The following is an 18,236-nucleotide window of genomic DNA, read 5'->3' on the forward strand; positions in this document are numbered from 1 at the left end:
TGTCTCTGACGCCCGGCCATATTCACTATACCGCTACTTAGACTCTGCTTTAGTTTACCGAGTAGTTTGTAGGTATTTCTGCAAGTCTGCTTCCCACGGACGGCGGTACGCACGACTCACCGGTGCTTGCGCCCACGTCTGTTCCCGTCTTGCAGCTCGATTAGCGCTTCGCAAATCCCAGCGACGACGGTAGACTTTCCAAGGGCCAAGGTAGCCAGCCTCGTCGCCATGCCTCCTGCGCCGTATTGGGGGGACTTGTCTGGCCCCAAAGCTGCCAGACGCCAGCGTCGCCAGTCTGAAGACTTTAGTCTCCCGGAGCGCATGTCACCTGAGCCAGTTCCCTCAACCGCAACAGCAACAACAGCAGCGGCAGTAGACAAGCCGCTTCCTCCTCATCCCCCAAAGTCGAATCGCACTTCCCTACAAACAACAAACACCGAGGCCTACACCGAGTCTACGCTCAGCCCCTTCGCATCGCCCACTGCATCCAGCTTCGCGGACCAAGGGCTTGCCCCGCGCCCGCCGACTTTTCCCTACGGCGAGTCTCAGTATCCTGAGGAGCCGGCCGAGAGGCGCCAGCGACGACGCAGAGAGCGCAACGGCGATGATAGGGACGAGGACCCTGATCAAGATTCTCTCTCCGCTCCCACGCCTCCAGCTGCCCCCGATGTGCCCAAGGCACCTCCCGTGAGCTTCAGACATCCATACGGCAATGGTGGTCTACCATACACCCACCCTGCTCCGAGTCCAGCTCGAACACCGCGACAGCCTAGTCCGCTGGTCGGCCCGGAAGACGAGATGAACCCTGAAGAGTACTACAAGGATCCTGCCCCCGAAAGGCAACAGCAGGATCTCCCTCCCCTAGACCGCTCCCAGCGCACACTGGATGTGGCAACCGAGACGCGGCCACCCCGCGAACCCCGCGAACCTCAGAGCTCGTCGAGGAGGAGATCGGCCGGAGGATCAGGCAGAGATGCACAGAGGAGGAAAGCTTCCATGGGAGACTCCAGCAGAAAGTTCGCCAACGACCGCTCTCCACTACAGAGGCTTGAGTCGAAGCTCGATACCATTACAAAAGAGGAGAAGCGAGCTCGTGTGGAGGCCGCAGAGCGCCGCGCCAGGGAGAAGGCTGCGGCAAAGGCTGCCCAGAACCCTGATCTACTTCAACCACCTGAAGCTACGCAACGCGCGCCGCGACAACATCCCAAGCAAGAGCCTCAGCGACCACTGCCTGAGCCCCCAGTCCAGCAAGTACAGGTACATCAAGTGCCTGTACAGCAGGTGCGCTTCCGCGACGAAAGATATGACGATAATCCGCATGTGCAGCAGCACGCCAACGTCGCTGCTTCACGTGGACCCCCGGCGCAATACTACCCCGAAGACGAAGCAAGATATGCGCCGCGCCAATCGCTCGACGATCGGCGACAACACCAGCAGCACATGCCCGAAAGCCATAGGCGGCATGCGTCTGGCCCTTACCCGTCGAGAGGCCCCGCAATGGAGGCCATGGAAGTGAGACACCCTCCGCCCTCTTCTGGTGTTCCGCAGCGAAGTGTGAGCCTTCGCGAGCCGCCTAGTGAACCTGCCGTTGCAAACTCCGGTATTCCGAAGCGCAATCTGAGCTTCCGCGAGCGGGCCGCGAAGGACAACATGAAGTTGCCTCAAGCTGCCGATCCTCAAAATCCAGACGACAGCCCAGAGCCTACCCCGCCAGTAGCTGGTTCTAGGAGACCCAGTTTCTCTCTGACTAGGAGCGGGAGCAATAAGCTCAAGAAGCAGCCCAAAGGTGATCCTTGGTTCAGCATCCGGAAGGATGCAGAGAAGAAGTACGAAAACATTGAGTTCCGCAATGCCGCCATGGACCAATCTGCGGCCGAAAAGGGCGGTCCCCCGGTGCAGAGATCCGTGTCGCACGCAACGCGCGAACAGGCATTGCCCCCGGACGCAACAATTGAAGAAGCCAGACAGGCCAGGATGCCCAGTAAGGCTGCGAAGCTAATTGGCATTGACTTTGGAGGAGTTCAGCGACGCTCGACTGCCCCGGCAGCACAACACTACGATTCCGACTCTGACGGTGAAGATCCTCGTTACGAAGACCCTCGACGTGCGCCTGTAGCTTCTGGTGGGCGTGGCGATGGATATCCTCATGCAACCCACGGACATACTGCGGCGCGTGGTAGGCCCACCGACAGGGAGTACTACTCTGAGGATGATGGATTTAGTGACGATTCTCGGGATTTGTATCCCGCAAAGAAGACTTTCCGTCCTGGCGAGGGCATCTACAAACCGCCTGTATACCTCGATGAGTGGAAGAAGGCGACCGTCGGTAGCCTCTGCGGCAACATGCTAGACCTCAGCGAGGAGCGGCTCGCCTCCATTGATAAGGACACTCCTTGGTGGGAGGGTGGTAGAGAAGGCGGTAAGCGCAGAGAAAGCACTTCGCGGCCGCGCAAGGCTGAAGCATTCGACGGCGAGTACGACGACACACATGGTAAGTTTCTTATAGGCCGGGCTGAGTTATGTGACGAGACTTACAGACACCCTAGCACCTACACGGTTTAAGCCGCCGCTGTTTCTCAAGTGTGGTCCTTTGTTGAGATACTGCGGACTCAAGCACGAGAAGGTTCCCGCCCGTAACAGGAACATCGCCGTCAATGAGAAGACAATATGGAGAGGCTCAGTCATGATCGTCACGCAAGACAGCGACTCCTCGTACGAAATCGCGCCAACATTGAGACTTTTCGTGCAGCCTATCGAGCTCCTACCGCCCCCGCCTCAGGAGATCTCCGGGGAGCAAGGTTTACCGCCAGAATACGTGGATCCGATTGCGGGCATTCCGAAGCTGGGTAGACGGGGAGAGACCCTTTATGTCCGCCCTGTGGAGCATCTCGACGAGGCCAAGGACTTGTCCAGAGACGAGACAGACAATGGCCTCTTTGAGAAGACGAGAAGTCCTCCAGACTACACGCCGCCTAATGGCTCTCCGGATTTGCCCGGGTCTTTCGCCAGCCGCAGAAAGCGTGTAGAGATTGACGGAGAAAAGGTCTCTAAGTACAAGGACGTTCGCGGTTTCCGACTCCACGCGGAGCGCGGATGCACGTTCTGGCGCTTCAACATCGAGATCGAGCTTCGCGAGAAGCAGCAGCGGATTGCTTACAGAATCAACCGGGGCCCTGCAATGGGCTTCTGGGTTCCTGCAGTGGGACAGTCCATGAACATTATGTTCCACAGCTGCAACGGCTTCAGTGCTAGTGTCAACCCCGACGACTTCAGCGGACCGGACCCCATGTGGCGCGACGTCCTCAACACGCACCAGTCGCAGCCTTTTCACGTCATGATTGGCGGCGGCGATCAAATCTACAATGATTGCCTGATGGACCAGAGCAAGCAGTTCCGCGAATGGCTGGCGATCAAGAATCCTCTGCACAAGCACAACTCGCCCTTCACCCTGACAATGCAGGACGAGCTTGAACGGGCTTACCTGGAACGGTACTGCATGTGGTTCTCGCAAGGTCTCTTTGGCCTGGCCAACTCGCAGATTCCCATGGTCAACATGTGGGACGATCACGATATCTCTGATGGCTTCGGCTCCTACGCGCACCACGACATGAACTCCCCGGTGTTCTCTGGCCTCGGCAACGTTGCCTACAAGTACTATATGCTTTTCCAGCACCAGAGCATTCCGAGTGAGACGGACGCCACTGAGCCTAGCTGGGTGCTTGGCAGCAAACCTGGTCCGTACATCAGCGAGTTGAGCCGTAGCTTGTTTGTCGAGCTAGGATCCAACATTTCTCTACTCGCTGTTGATGGCAGAACAGAAAGGACCGAGCTCGATGTGGTCAGCGAGCCCTCGTGGCAGAAGATCATGGACCGCTGCTACGAAGAGCTGCGGACAGGCAGAACTAAGCACTTGCTTGTTTTGCTTGGTGTTCCAATTGCCTACCCCAGATTGGTCTGGCTGGAAAACATGTAAGTCTCTCTTGACTCGTGATAACATCAAGACAAGCTAACAATTGCAGTCTTACTTCGAGAGCCATGGATCCCGTGAAGGCACTTGGCAAATTGGGTATGCTCGGCAACACTCTCAACCACATTGATGGAGGCGTCGAAGTTCTCGACGACCTCAATGACCACTGGACCGCCAAGAACCACAAGAAGGAGCGCACAGTCGTAATTCAAGACATGCAAGACCTGGCGGCTGATAAGTCTGTCAGAGTCACCTTCTTGAGTGGTGATGTTCATCTCGCTGCTGTGGGTCAGTTCTATGCCAACCCAAAGCTCGGCCTGCCCAAGCACAAGGATTTCCGATACATGCCCAATGTCGTCTCATCAGCCATCGTCAACACGCCGCCTCCCGATCTGATGGCGGATATCCTGAACAAGCGTAACAAGATTCATCACTTTGACGAATCGACTGATGAAGACATGATCCCGCTCTTCCACCATGGTGTCGATGGTAAAGCGAGGAACAACAAGCACCTGCTGCCGCATCGCAACTGGTGCTCTATCCGAGAATGGACTCCGGGCACAACGCCGCCTCCCACACCGCCTTTGTCGGCTTATGATAGAAGCCCAAGCCCACCGGCGAGCCGTGGAGGCCTCTTGAGACGATTCTCTTCAAATCGTGGCCCCGCGTACCGACCCGATGTTCAGCGCGATGAGTCTCGGTCGCGTCCTCCGATTTCCAACAACAAGGGCAAAGCTGGTGGTCTGTTCCGAAGCCTCTCACGCCGCAACTCGACTGATGGAGGTCGGCCAACCAATGTTGATAAGCCCAAGCGATCACTGTCGTTGACGCGCGTCTTCAGTCTGGGTCGCCGCAGCAGCAAGAAGTCTCAGCCCGATGATGGTGGCATCAATGGACAATGGGGAGACGAGGATAGTGTTGACGGTAGTGTCGATGATGGATACTATGGATATGATGATGAGTACGACCGCCGACGTGCGCCTAGGTCTAGGGGCGTGGGTCTTCGAGGAGGAGGAGGAGGACATGATGAGTACCAGTCCGGTGACGACTCGTACTTCACGGCTCGTCCCGCAGCACGGATGAGGGGCGCACCTATTAGGGGGGGACCTGACTCGGAAGACGAGTTCTCGCCCGGCGATGAGTCTCAGTTCACTGCTCATCCGCCACCTCGCGCTTACACTATGGGCGAGGAGCGCCAGGTTCCCCGGTCGCAAGAGATTCTACCGCGGCCAAAGGCGTTCCATCGCACCCCGACCGGGATGTCAGTCAAGCAGAAGAAGAAGGCGGACGCATATGAAGTTGACCTTGAGGGCGGCTTGGATATTTGCCTCAATGTGGAGGTGAACCAGAAAGATCCTACTGGTATTACGGTGCCTTACCGACTGCTCGTGCCGCGTCTCATCTGGGACGACGCCAAGGAGGCAGCTACAGTTCAGCCACCTGCCCCGTCTGGTTTCAAGCGAATGTTCAGCATGAAGAAGAAGGATGCTGGCGCCGTGCAGCCTCAGGAGCCGGCGTCAGAGGAGCAATTCGAGGGATCTGTCAAACAAGGGTCCATCAGGCAGGGCTCACTCAAGCAAGGGTCCGCCAGACAGTCTTCAGTAGCACCTTCCGCCGGACGGGAGCCTGTCTACGATGCGCCGCCCAAGAACGCGAGGTACGAGTCGCCTGGAGGTTATGACTCGGCCCGTACTCATGGGTCGTCAGGAAGATTTGACTCGCCGGCCAGACATGAGATGCAGAGTGTGAGGCAGGGTCGGTGAAGGGAGTGAAACGCGCGACGACGGAATGAGAGTTGATGAGAATGAATGAGGGCGGGGCGTCTTTTTTCCCTTTTTCTTTAGGCACATTATTGGTTCGAAGCATGACATATGGGCATTGCGACGGAGTAGGATTGCAAACGAGGATCAAAAAGTTTTTGGATTGCTAGCCTCCCCTCTTATGTGCTGGGGGGATCAGCTCTTTCTTCGATACCTCTAGGCCGGGCGGCCTTTTACGTTAGTAATGACGATTATGACTCCTATGCTTTGTCGAGATGCAATGTTTGTGAGACATGAGATGCGTTCGGAGAAAGATGGGACTTGGCTGACTACTCGAAGAATCTCAAGCACCTTGATTTAAAGTTGACTCGCCCAATAAGGCGCTGGCGATGGATCCGACAGCCGATTCTGATTTCTGTTACACTATTTCGCTCAGGTCTCAAGCGAAGTCGGGCTCGACTACCGTCGTTAAGACGACAAGTCCTCTCACTTGAATCTCGGTATTGCAGGATTAATGTGATCATGTCAAACTTTTGATTTCTAGTTGCAGCCTTTACAAATCAGTCAGTATTGGACGACGAGAAGGGGGGGAATAGAGAAGAGGGAAGAAGAAGCAAACCAACCTTTTCAGACTGAATCACGCATGCCGATGTGCTTTTCCCGCGAACCAGCTGGCTTGTCTTGAGCTTGGTCGCGACACATCGGCAAAGGCCAACACGCTATCGAGGCCTTCATTTCTCCTTCTCCAATCCTCCCTCATCCTCTTTTTTTTTCTGCTCAGGAGACTCCGATATGTGGCGTAAAATATCGTCTCAGACCCCCCCCCCCCTTGTCTGCTAGCACCGGAACCTCGAGACCTCGAGACCTCGTCACCCCTCGTGCTTTGCGCTGCCGTTGCCGTCCTACTTTTTGTCGCTTCTTCTAGCGTTTCGGGAAAACAAAAAAATCATTCAATGTCATCGCCGTCCTTAGCAGCGACGACCTCCCTCTCGACGCTGCGGCTGCGACTGCGTCCGCGACCGCGGTTCTGAGCTCTCGCGCCGCCGCGGATGTTGTTCTGGTTGTTGTTGCCGCCCTTGCCGCCGGGTGGGGGCCGGACAAAGGCAAAGTCGACGTAGACGGTCTGCTCGAGGAGTTTCGCCTCGTGGGCGCCGTCGATGGCGGCGCGGGCTTCGGCGAGGGTTGCGTATTCGATGAGGGCGTAGCCCTGTTTTCAATGTCAGCTTCCCAGCGTTTTCCTCCCGAGGGCTTCATCTCTACGGCTGTGGAGAAGGTGAAGAGAAGGAGGCAGGGGGGCGTGAAGAGCAAGGGCAAATGGAAGGGGGAGGGGGGGAGAAAAGGCGCACCTTGACGTAACCGCTTCTGCGGTCGAGGTTGAGGTGTAGGTTCTTGATCTCGCCGTACTCGCCGAACATGTCCTGTATGGACTCCTCGTCGGCCTCCTCGTGGACGTTTGTGACCATGATGATCCAACCCTCGATGGAGCGGACGGCGGTCGCGCGGCCGTGGGTCTGCATCTCGGATTCGTTGCGCGCCGGGGCGGCGCCGCTGCCGCCGGCTCCTCCCTCGGCGGCGGAGGGGGAGGGGGGGTTGTCGATTTCCATTTCCACGTCGGCCATTTTCGAGGACGAGGGCGGTGGGGTTGGGGGAGAAGGAAGCTGGTAGAGTTAGCCCTGCTGGTTTCAATGCCTTGAGAAGGTTTGCCGCTGTGAGCTTACGAAGAGGGTGTGTCCGTGGAGGTTGGGTGAGGGCGGGGTAGCCGGTGGTGAGCTTTTGGCGAGGCTGAAAGATCGTGAGAAGGGACAATGACAGACCGTAAACCTGACTGCTCCCCAAGATGCGCGGCGGGACAGGCAAGGTGCAAAAAAAGTGGAGGGGACGTTGGAATGGAGATTTCTGAGTGGAGGTACGTAGCGAATTGCGGGAGCTCGCGCACGGGCTCCCTGACGATCCTCGCGTGGCCGCGAATCTCAGTTGTCCCCTGAGCACCGCGATGGGACAGTGGGTTGACGATGTCGATGAATCAACGGATTATCACACAAGGAGGAGATGCTTGGACATATAACAAAAGTGCTAGAGATTTGCATTGAAAACAGTAAACGGCACGGTGTTTACCTGAGGATATCGAAGAATTGAAGAGCGAAGAAAAGGGAGCGAGGCAGAAAGGAACGTCTCGCTGAAATGACACCTCTGGTTTCTGGAGACCAAAACTCCTGTAACGCCTAACCCAAATTTCCATCGTCCACCTGCCCCCTAAAAGCGCATCATGGCCTACAATGGGCAAGCGCTTGGTCAAAAGGCATCAAACTGGATGCGCCATTCAGAGTATGAGACTGAAAAGTTGACCATCTGGTCATGGAAGAAGAAAAGAAAGAATTGGGAAAGATTTTGAAGATGTGCCACTTTCTTAGAAGCGCATGCACATCATGAGGCAGTCCATGCAGCTTGAACAGCACTGGGCCTGTAAGGTATTCGGGGCGCTCGTCAGCGGAATGTAATCGACAACGCTCAGATACGATGGAATATTCAAAATGACTTACGCAAGACCAGCCCTCTTTCTGGGTGTCCTCCTCCTTGGGTTGCACCATGTTGGGATCCATGGTCTGTCTTTGTGGTTGATCGGTCGTCATCTTGAGTGATTTTTGTCTGGGTGATTTGAGTGGTGTGACTTATTGGCAGCTTGCTTGCCTGGCGTTGAGAAAGCTCGATTCCCTAGGATGAAAGGAGTGACTGGGAATCAAATCGGCAGGAAGCAGAACAAAAAAAGGACACGAAAATTGCAGTGAAGAAGATTACTCCGATTCGAAACGAGAGAGGGACGGGATTCGTGTGTCTCCTCCTCAATTATATCTCAAACAAGCACATCGATCTCGTTGCACCGGTCTCATCTCCTTGTGTGCCCAGGAAAACCAGAGAGTAGGAGGGCTGTGCAGCATCCCCGCCAAGGATCTTCCCATCCATACAATTTTAAACCTCGTCGACCCAGAATACGCGGACGGCTTACCACTCTTCGTACACAATACACAAGCACCAGTGACAACCACCACATGCTCCCGTTGCAGGCGACTACGCACCCGCCAGATTAAAAGAGGGGGGGCCCCAAGTTTCGTCTTGGCGAAGTTGGCTCAAGGGGTGGAGGGTCGTGTCGTCGCGCGCGAAGAAAGCGGATACCCGCACTCGACTGCTACAAGAATCACCAAAAGCGTTACATGGAAGTGACACGGCGAGGCAGCAAACCAGAGCGCCAAGTTGGTCAGATAAAAAACTGGATTCATGAGCCAATGCTGATCGGTGTCCGATACGGATAGGCAATTGGCCCGTGATGCCCTGTTTTCCGTTCCTCATTGATCGAAAGTTTCTCTCGTTCAGAATCCTCTGTCCGAGTCGTGATGCCTGGGCGGTTGCAATGAAGAGGTTTGTGGGCGTATCTATGAGCTCTCTTGGTGAAACTGTAGTACTTGAAACAGCCATCATCCCAGCTCGACTCGAGATGGCAGAAAACCGTTACTTTTCATGGCCATTCGGCGTTGTCCCCAACGTAGTTTTTGGTGTTCCCGGATTCCGAACCGCCAGCAAAATTGGACCTATGGTAGGCACATGTGGTTAATCTCCCAAGCACTTTAAAGACGCGGCGACATTGCGTACCCCTGAGCAGAGTTGCGTAGGCAGCAGGTTCGCGACTCTTCCCCCCCTGTTTGCATGCGGCACTTCTATTCCTTTTTGGTAAGGTTTGGTTGTAAGAACCTGGTATGGGATGCAGCTGGCTATGGAAATGTACGAGGCTTAGCTGTGAGACAGGATGATTCTGGGGTTGAGTCGAATAGATGACTGGTATGCCACAAAAGCCTCAATGGGCCCTGCTCACCAGTTTTTTCACCGTCCGGTAGGGCTGAACCTGAATCATAGGTTGAGGCTGTGACAAGCGGGAGCTTCAAACGAATCGGCCAGCAAACACCCGTCAGCTGTTCATAGATTGACCTCTTTCGCCGGGCTTTCAGTCTTGATATCTTATTCGACTTGACAGCTCATGCCATACTTGATACTCCTCTGCGTGTTAATGCGTGCTTCACCTCTATTCTCCAATTCGATTAGACCTTATTTCTGACGTTCGTATTTGCTAGGTTGAAAAGAGACGGTTCAAATATTTTAGTCAAGCCGTGTGGACTTTGTCTCCATCAAAATCACCCAGCCGATATGGCTTCGTTTTCGACCCTAGAATCTCCGGGCACAAACTGACATTTTCATCTCCTTCCACATTTTACTTTGTTCAACGTAGACCCCAAGTAGTTGTTACAGCCAAACATGTACCCAAACCGCCAAACAAACAAAAATTACGGTCTTGGGATGAGCAGGTGAATAAAGCTCAAGCATTAGTCTCCTTCCCCGTATACTCGGCAGTCCGACCGACCTTCTCCCACGGTGCAAACGCCTACGAAATTTGTTAGCAGCTGTGTAGAGAAACCAAGGACAGGGCTAACAGGACTTACGTTATCAACGTTACGCAACGGCGCAGCGAGCTCAGGGAAATGTCTGCACAGCACGTCCTTCATCGTGTTCTTCTGCACCCAGTCCATACCCTCCCGCGTGTACACCTCAGGACACCACCCATCGCCGGCGAGGAATCGGTCAGACTTGATGCGACGGCTCGCCATGAGGATAAAAACGCGGAAGGCCGTGTCGCTGAACCCGAAGCCCTCAGGAAGAGGCTCGCTGAGCGTGCCAGCCAGGAGATCAACGGCCTCGATGTCGCCGTTGTACACCTCCTCCAGATCCGCCGCCAACTTTGCGGCCTCAGGACCGGGGCCGGTCAGATCTTTGAAGCTACGGACGGCAGGCATATGGAAGAGGCGGCGGAAAGCGTTGTACCTTGGCACCCCGCGCTCACGATCACGGAGGATGTCGACAGTGCCCATGTCGAGATGTCTACCCTGGGGGAACTCTTTGTCTGCGGGTAGGTGCAGATCACGGAGAAAGTTTGGCATGTTCTTCGCGCGAATGGCGCCGGGGTAGTTGACGCCAAAGGAGTAGAAGACGTCGGCAAAGTTCAAACCGAGGCCGTTGCTGTTCGAGGTCTTATCGTCCAGTGGTGTGCGGGCCCTTTCGAAAGCGACCTCCTTCATCGGAAGGGTGTCGGCGTGTTGGCCGCTCTTGACTTTGAAGAAGGCAATATCGTCGGGGACAAGCGGGTGCAGACGATATACTGAAACAAATTCCTCGGTCAGGGAGTATGGGGCGCCGTCTTGATCGGTTCCCGAGCCCGGGATTCCTGAGATGACCTCGGACTTGTTGTCGAAAATACGGCCGAAGACGTGCCACAACTGTTCAACCCCATCAGCGACTGCAATGCATAGACTTATACAAGAGGTTTACCTTGTCTCCAACCAACCCCCACCAGTTCGCCTCCATACCAATCTTCAATGTCGGATGCTTCAAGATAGCAGGCGTCCACTCGATGGTGTGAATCTTGGCCATGAGTGCACAATTGATCAACCTGGCCGTGTCAAAAATCTCATCACTTGTCCACGATGGGTTCGACAGCTTGAGATGGCCAGCGATAGCATTATGCTCCAAAGCAAAGAGGGTATGTAGCATCTCAAGACCAACCCACCAATTATGATGGAAGCCGGTTTTGGGGATGCCGTTCTCGCGAGGAAGGAACTGTTCACCATTCACGCGGTCGACCGCAAGCTGTCCATCATGGCAATTGGATCGCAATTCCACGGTTTCAGCTTCAGTCGAACCATAGATCTGTGAGCCATCCCACCAGTGCGTGTTTTCGTTCTTGTAGCCCGGCGATTCATCATCCAGCTTCGAGAGAGTACTGTCAACCTTGGTCTTGAAGATCTTCATCTTCTTGTCTGGCCAGGTGTCTCCCTTGGGCATCGGAACCTCCCAAGTCTCGTCGCTCGAGGCATGCTGCGCCCAGTCGTGGACCTGGAACTGAATCCAAGCCGCAGCGAGGAGGTTGACAATCGTGGCGGGCTTAAAGCCACCTTCCGGTCTCGCAAGGATCTTCTCAGAGATAAGCCTCGGGTTCGGCGTGAACAGCTCCTCGTGAGTGGGCATCTTGGCATGGTCTCTTGGGATGTTGCGGCCGAAACGCATCCCGGCGCAGCCCATCTTGGGCGCCTGGAGGTCGTTATACAGACCATCTGAGTTTCTGACAGCCATGAACTTGGTGTCGGACATGGGACATTGCGCCGTTGTACCTTGGTCTTCAGGAGAGGGGTATGTGTCGTAAAGGTTCTTCTGGCGGAGCTCGAATCGCAACGCCAGGAGGTTGAAGGCGCCAATGATGGCCGGCAGTTTGTGCCATGCGATGAAGACGTTGACAATTTTCCAAAATTGAATGAATAAGAACTTGAAAAGGTCTTCCGCCGATTGGCGGACCTGGCTCTTAGTCGTAGGCTTCATGTTTGCTGTTAGTCGAGAGATCATTGACTTCCGGACATGATAGGATCTTCATCGGATAGGTATCATGTTATTCTTATACAGCTGTATTACCTTACATTGACGCTCGCCTGCGAGCCTCGAGCAGCAGTCACATGCCAGCCAAGACATAGAGGCTGTTCAAGGCAGTTTCTGCATTAAGCCAGCATCTCGAGCCTCGTGTAGCAGCATGTCATCCCGCCACCAGGCAGACAACAAATGGAATTTGTCTCAATCGTCAGCATCTGCCACCAATAAGAAAGCATACAGACGCGCTGCCGTTCAGCTTGCCGTTGAAGTGTATCCTCGAAACCGCCCCCAAGAACGGCGGGGTCCCATACCTGTCATCCAATATCTCGATTCAGAAGGTAGGAAACGAAGTGGTAAGTGTGTACAACTCGATGCTGACTCCCGACTTACGTCCGCCGTCCAATGAGCACTGTCGGGGACGATCTCCCTTCCCGGCCGCCTTGCGCAAGTGTCCGGCTGAGGTCAGCCAGCTGAAGCGCCTGCTGACATGTTTGTCTACACGACTGGATCTGGTTCGCACTTGACCGCGAACTTGCAGCTGTAGAAGCCTTTCTGGCTTTGAAAGGGGTAATGTATGCTGCATGTTTATCGACACTTTTGGGATAGCAAACGGGACTCAAAGTCAGGAATCAAGAGAGCAGGATGCCTGCTGAATGTGAGGGTGTCGTCATCTTACGGGGCTTCACATAGGCCAATTGATGACTCGACTGGAGGCTGATGTGCATGGCATGACTTGTGGAGTCGAGCCTTGGTGGAAGGGTGGCCTGAGACATCAAGATGAGCAATGATGAGTCCCTCGTTGGCATTACGGTCTCTACTCCGGCTCCAGGTTGTCAGTGCATCCTAGGCTGTGTCTGTTGATGGGCATTGCCTTGCGAGGTGAAGTGAAGTGTTGATTAACTCACATGCATTTCTCACCTCTCGTTCTCGGAGACTGTAGGTAGAGGGCTTGGTGAGGGACTGTGTCAATTGCGTCTCGAGTTGACGAAGTGTGGTATCTGAAAGGGGAAAAGGGAACAAAACTGTGTCTTCGGGACGTTTCCGCTGTCCAACTTTTTGCTCAGCATGGGAACAGATATGTGGCAGGTAGGTACAGCCAGAGCAACTTCCACATGTTAAAGGCTACGGGAAAGAGGCACCCGTTCACCTCCGCCTCTTGAAAGGTAAGCAGGCGCGGGCACAGATACGGCCTTCCCCTTCTAGCAAGCTACATATCCGCATGTCTCGCGTAGATACTACAAGGAAGGTCTCGATGAGCAGCTCCTTCCTAGAATTGCGTGGCATGAGATCGCTCAAAGGATGTTTGCGTTTAGCGAAGAACTTATGGAGTCAGCCTGCTACTGCCGCTCACTCGCGAACATCCCAATGCATTCAGCGCGCGTGCGTGGATCGCTGCTCGGTCACCATCTCTAGGCGTGGTAGCAAGAGTCGCAGTAAACTCTCTTGGTTAAACTCTCAGGTACGCCTGGGTGCGTGTGACTGCGTATGAGCTGCTCGGTGTAGACTCCCAGCTGGTGAGCAAGCAAAAGGAAAGGCACACCACATCGAGCCGAACTCTTCTTCATACCATCGCGCAAGGCGATGAATACAATGAAAAGTGTGGTTGAAAATCAAAAATTGCCACAGCGATGGCCCCGAAGGACAATCGAGAGAGGTCTACTCCGCGATGTGCAATGCAGGCATCCCTCTCTGCAGTCCGGATTTCTTGATCCCCAGACTGCCCATGAAGGTAAGTATGAAGAAGAAAAAGAGGAAACAGTGTAAAGGCGGGAGATTGGCTGGGATTATATAGGTGTCCAGAGGGCAACAGAGTGGGGCCACATTGGCCTCAATCACTCGGTGGATCCGATTATTTTACAGCCAATGAAAAAACAAGACCAGGTTATTGTTTTTTAATTGGCCGAGATGGCAAGGGTTATGGAGCACGTCCCCGAATCTTCTACTCACGTGACCATGCAAACCGTTGGAACCTGGTAGCCGTTGGGGTGCTTGTTGATGTCTCACAGGAAAGAGCATTGCTACCAGGGCAACAGATAGAGGGCTGGGCTGTGAGATGATCCGTCTAGATTTGGCTCGAACGGCGCATCTTATAGAGTTGAACTTGGCGCCCATGCTATGTATGGTGAATGATATTTGTCACTCAAGTACTGCCTCACTCAAGTACTGCCTCACTCAAGTACTGCCTCACTCAAGTACTGCCTCACTCAAGTACTGCCTCACCCAAGTTACTGCCGACATGTGCTGGAACTTTAGCTTCCTTCTCAAAGTCGAAGGTGTATGGACCTTCCGTTAGGTATTATAAGTAAATGGCCACAAACTGGATGGAGAGTTGCGTTGCAGGAACCTTGGGGACGATGGTACCTATTTGCCTCCAAATCACCAAGGTTCTCCAGAGACAGCAATTCTCTGATATGGCAGCCCGGCAGCATCGCGAAGCATGAACTGAAAGGCAGTTCCTACCGGATGCAGATAGAGGAGTTTGTGAGCCTTACAGGCCTGCGAGAGGGAGATCGACCAGCCCGATGCTCGCAACCTTTACTTCGCAAACTTAGGAGGTTGCCATCCATCCCTTAGCATATTTGTGTCGATGAATCTCTTCCAGAAGAAGTGATCGACTGCTGTGACTCGTTGATGAGGGCACGCCACAGTGAGTAGAGGAAGTTTCTCTGGGATGGAAAAGTCGATGAGTGCACCGTTGCTGTTCAGAGAGGTACATGAGACTAAGGCTGCGACGCGTAGCTGTGCGAAGCAGTCACAGTTCAGTCTCAGGGTATTATTTGACTAGAAATGTCCAATCTCAGAACTTTCAGTGTTGTACGATAGTTGGCAGTGTCAGCGTTTCTTCGTTCGTCTTACACGCTGGCTGAAGTTGACTGACTAATCAACATGTTGAGGGAAACTAGTTGGCATTCAACCTTTCGAGATGCTCAACGCAATGCCATGTTCCGCAATCTCATGTCATCTAGGACATTCAGTATCACTATATATCACGATAGAAATATCCAACTTTGACAACGATAATAACAAATTGGAGATGCTACGGCCTGCAATCAATGGCGAGATGCTACTCGAGCTGACCCCGCGTCCAGCAATTGATGAATCACCAAATCGACCATTACAAAAGATCGCCAGAAGTAAGCGACAGAAAAGTTTCACAGGCTGCTGGACTTGCCGCGAACGCCATGTGAAATGCGACGAACAGCGACCAGCGTGCCGGCGCTGCGTTGCTGGCAAGTTCACATGTCAAGGATATGGCACGCGACTGACCTGGCTCTCGCCCACGGGAACAGGAACATCAAGCAGTGGTGGCCGGCGTCGGCCGAGGACAAAGGCCAGCTCCTCATCGCAGAACCCTTTACAATCGCCGAACCAAGGGATATCTACAGATGTTGATAATCAACAGACCGGCCCGCTTCTAAGATTCCGGGCGTGCGAACCACGCGTCATGGTTGAAGATGCCTGGCAAACTGGTAGAAGCACTGCGAGGAGGGAGCCACCGTCTCAAAACGTCCAATCGCATGATCAAGGACTGGAAATGCTACAGAACAGTAGATTGGACGTTGAGTGGAATTCTTTTGACGTCTCCAGCCACTGGGACCTATCCCTCATGGGTAATCCGGCATGGCCACTAGAAGCACCATCAGCTCCTGCTCGAGAAAGAGAACTCATCAACCACTGGGCGACGAACCTCGCACACAAAATGATACCCATTCGCAGCCCAGCGAACCCATTTCTGACGACTGTATCGCCCATGGCTCTCAAGGGAAGCCGCCTCGCCAAGACGAGATCAACATCAACCGTCGCTCTGTTCCATGCAGTCTGCGCCATCTCCGCGGCCCACCAGGCGAACATCAGAGGCACCGACGACGCCCATGCCGGCTACGCAGATCTGATGCTCCGTCATAAACAGCTGAGCTTCCGCCACCTTATGCAAAATATGAGCTGCAGAGACCATGACGAGCGGATGGCGAGTCTGGCCACTCTCTGCCTATGGATCCTCACTCACTTTATCACCGGCACCGCGGGCGCCTGGCGCGAGGTCATAAAGGTGACCCGTGACCTCCTCGACGATACGAGCATGGAAACCTGGAGACAGTCGACTACCGCCGCCTTGACGTACGAGTCCTGCTCCTCCACCTTTGCCACGGTGCTTGCCCAGTACCTCGGACGATTAGACGCTCCCGTCCCGATGAAGACGTATCTGCCAGACGTCGAGCTATCGAAGAGCCAAATCATGCCGGTACGATCTCTTGAGCTGGTCTGCTCCTTCAACGCAAAACTTGTGCACTCCTCAATCCTTGCAGAAGAGGACCTCGACCAACTAGAGATCGAATTCGCCTTGTCTACGCCTGAGCCTTCGGTAGATTACGACGCCAACAACGCGGAGTCGGCCATGGTGCACCACCACCGTTCGCTATTCTACCACGCGTGCTTACTCTACTTCAAGGGCAACTCTGGGAGGCGAGGCCCCGAAGAGGACGTCCAAGATCTGGTTGCTAGGTGTCTTGACCACATGGAGCACCTCGAATCCCTGCAGAAGAACAGCAGCCCCAAAGCGTGGATCTACGCCACAGTGGCCTTTGAGGCCAGGACACCGGAGCTTCGGGATAGGGCAAGATTGCTATTCTCTAGAAAAAAGTCACTCGGGATCGCTACCTGGGATACGCTGCTTCTCGCGGTTGAAGAGGTGTGGAAACGCCGCGACCTGGCTGCCCCTGGTGTATCACCGGAGCCTTGGACGCGTGTACTTTCACGGATGCCAGAGTTTGATGTGATTCTCTATTGAGATAGGTTCTGTGAAGACTATCTAGACCTTCCACTCCTGTTTCTAAAAAACACCTAGTCTCTTACCCCTAAACGATGACCTCAGGATCCTTCTCAACCTCGGCCAGCAACTCCCTCACAGTCCTAAACTTGAGGCCAGAAAAGTACTTCTCGCGATGAGCAGCAACCTTTTCGACAGGCAGATCCCCAGCGTGACTGGCAGAGAAGATCCCATACTCTGCGATAATCCGCTCCTCGCCATTCGGGTCCGGGTGGGCAACGATATCCTCAACGTACTCAGCCAGGCTGCGATACTTCACACTGACCTGCGGGTATCTCTCCCGAATCAGCGGGACAATCTCATTCCAGGTCGCCTTCCCTCCCGAGATGTACGTATACCGCTCCCAGCTCGGCGCAAAGAGGAGCTTGCCCACAGCACGAACCACGTCCCGAACGGCGGTCATATCCAGAGGCTCCTTGCCGGTCCCAGGAATCAGCATGCTTCCACCCGCAAGGTTGACGGGGATGGCGTCTCCGCCGTCGTTGAGGTAGCGGTTCTTGCGCGGCACAACATAGTCGATGAACCATCCGGTCGAAAGCAGCGTCCACTCCAGCCCCGTCTGCTGCTCCTCCAGCATCTTTCGAACCACTCCCTGCCGACGAGCGTAGAAGCCCGGCTGGTCTGGGAAGTCCTCCAGATTACCACCGTACTCGGCGGGGATGAAGCGCTTGCACGTCTTGCTGGCTTTCGCCGCCTCGATGAGGCGCGCGTGAACGTCGACAAAGGCCGGGGAGTAGTCCAGAATGTTGGACACCAGGGCGACGGAGCCCTCGATGCCCTCGAGGATCGAAGGAACCGAGTAATCCGTCACGAACTGGCGGACGCCCTGGATGTTTTCGAGCTCGGGTTTGAGAGAGCGAGTTAGGATGACGAGGTCGATGCCCATTGCGGGGAGCTCTTCGGCGAAGTAGCGGGTTACGGCACCCGAACCGGCGATGGCGACACGCATTCTGGATGGTGGGTATGGTTGAAGGTGGGTACAGAAGACTATTGATTTATAGAGCAGGGCAATTGTACAGCTGCTATGAGTTTGTTGATGCTCAAGATCTTTTGGCTTTTGGAAGATGGCTCAAGCCATCCTCTTATACTCGCCCTATCTGACCATTATGTAGTCGAGTCTCCAAACAAGGCATCTTCATCAATCAGCATCCGGCGTCATTAACGAGGGTCTGCTGTATTCAGGACTGACATAATCTTCCACGTTTATAAGCAGAGTGATTGTCAA

General features: G+C 54.4%; 6 protein-coding genes across 6 annotated transcripts; 3 read left to right on the forward strand and 3 right to left on the reverse strand.

The window, feature by feature from the left end:
• Positions 1-228: 228 nt before the first annotated feature.
• On the forward strand, positions 229-5,730 carry CABS01_14074 (uncharacterized protein; the record flags this gene model as incomplete). The annotated part of the gene is made up of 3 exons (XM_060547414.1): positions 229-2,491; positions 2,547-3,969; positions 4,020-5,730. The coding sequence occupies 3 exons, from the start codon at positions 229-231 to the stop codon at positions 5,728-5,730; spliced, it is 5,397 nt and encodes a 1,798-aa protein (XP_060393764.1).
• Positions 5,731-6,673: 943 nt separating this feature from the next.
• On the reverse strand, positions 6,674-7,346 carry CABS01_14075 (RNA recognition domain-containing protein; the record flags this gene model as incomplete). Its single annotated transcript, XM_060547415.1, has 2 exons — positions 6,674-6,934; positions 7,074-7,346. The coding sequence occupies 2 exons, from the start codon at positions 7,344-7,346 to the stop codon at positions 6,674-6,676; spliced, it is 534 nt and encodes a 177-aa protein (XP_060393765.1).
• A 2,744-nt stretch (positions 7,347-10,090) lies between these two features.
• On the reverse strand, positions 10,091-12,141 carry CABS01_14076 (uncharacterized protein; the record flags this gene model as incomplete). Its single annotated transcript, XM_060547416.1, has 3 exons — positions 10,091-10,156; positions 10,215-11,045; positions 11,098-12,141. The coding sequence occupies 3 exons, from the start codon at positions 12,139-12,141 to the stop codon at positions 10,091-10,093; spliced, it is 1,941 nt and encodes a 646-aa protein (XP_060393766.1).
• A 205-nt stretch (positions 12,142-12,346) lies between these two features.
• Positions 12,347-12,592, forward strand: CABS01_14077 (uncharacterized protein; the record flags this gene model as incomplete). Its single annotated transcript, XM_060547417.1, has 1 exon — positions 12,347-12,592. One exon carries the CDS (start codon positions 12,347-12,349, stop codon positions 12,590-12,592), a length of 246 nt encoding a protein of 81 aa, XP_060393767.1.
• Positions 12,593-15,631: 3,039 nt separating this feature from the next.
• On the forward strand, positions 15,632-16,972 carry CABS01_14078 (uncharacterized protein; the record flags this gene model as incomplete). The annotated part of the gene is made up of 1 exon (XM_060547418.1): positions 15,632-16,972. One exon carries the CDS (start codon positions 15,632-15,634, stop codon positions 16,970-16,972), a length of 1,341 nt encoding a protein of 446 aa, XP_060393768.1.
• A 67-nt stretch (positions 16,973-17,039) lies between these two features.
• Positions 17,040-17,960, reverse strand: CABS01_14079 (uncharacterized protein; the record flags this gene model as incomplete). The annotated part of the gene is made up of 1 exon (XM_060547419.1): positions 17,040-17,960. The coding sequence occupies one exon, from the start codon at positions 17,958-17,960 to the stop codon at positions 17,040-17,042; it is 921 nt and encodes a 306-aa protein (XP_060393769.1).
• Between the last annotated feature and the right edge of the window lie 276 nt (positions 17,961-18,236).

Source organism: Colletotrichum abscissum (genome assembly GCF_030869225.1).
Source record: "Colletotrichum abscissum strain IMI 504890 chromosome Unknown Scaffold_50.1, whole genome shotgun sequence".
NCBI lineage: Eukaryota > Fungi > Ascomycota > Sordariomycetes > Glomerellales > Glomerellaceae > Colletotrichum > Colletotrichum abscissum.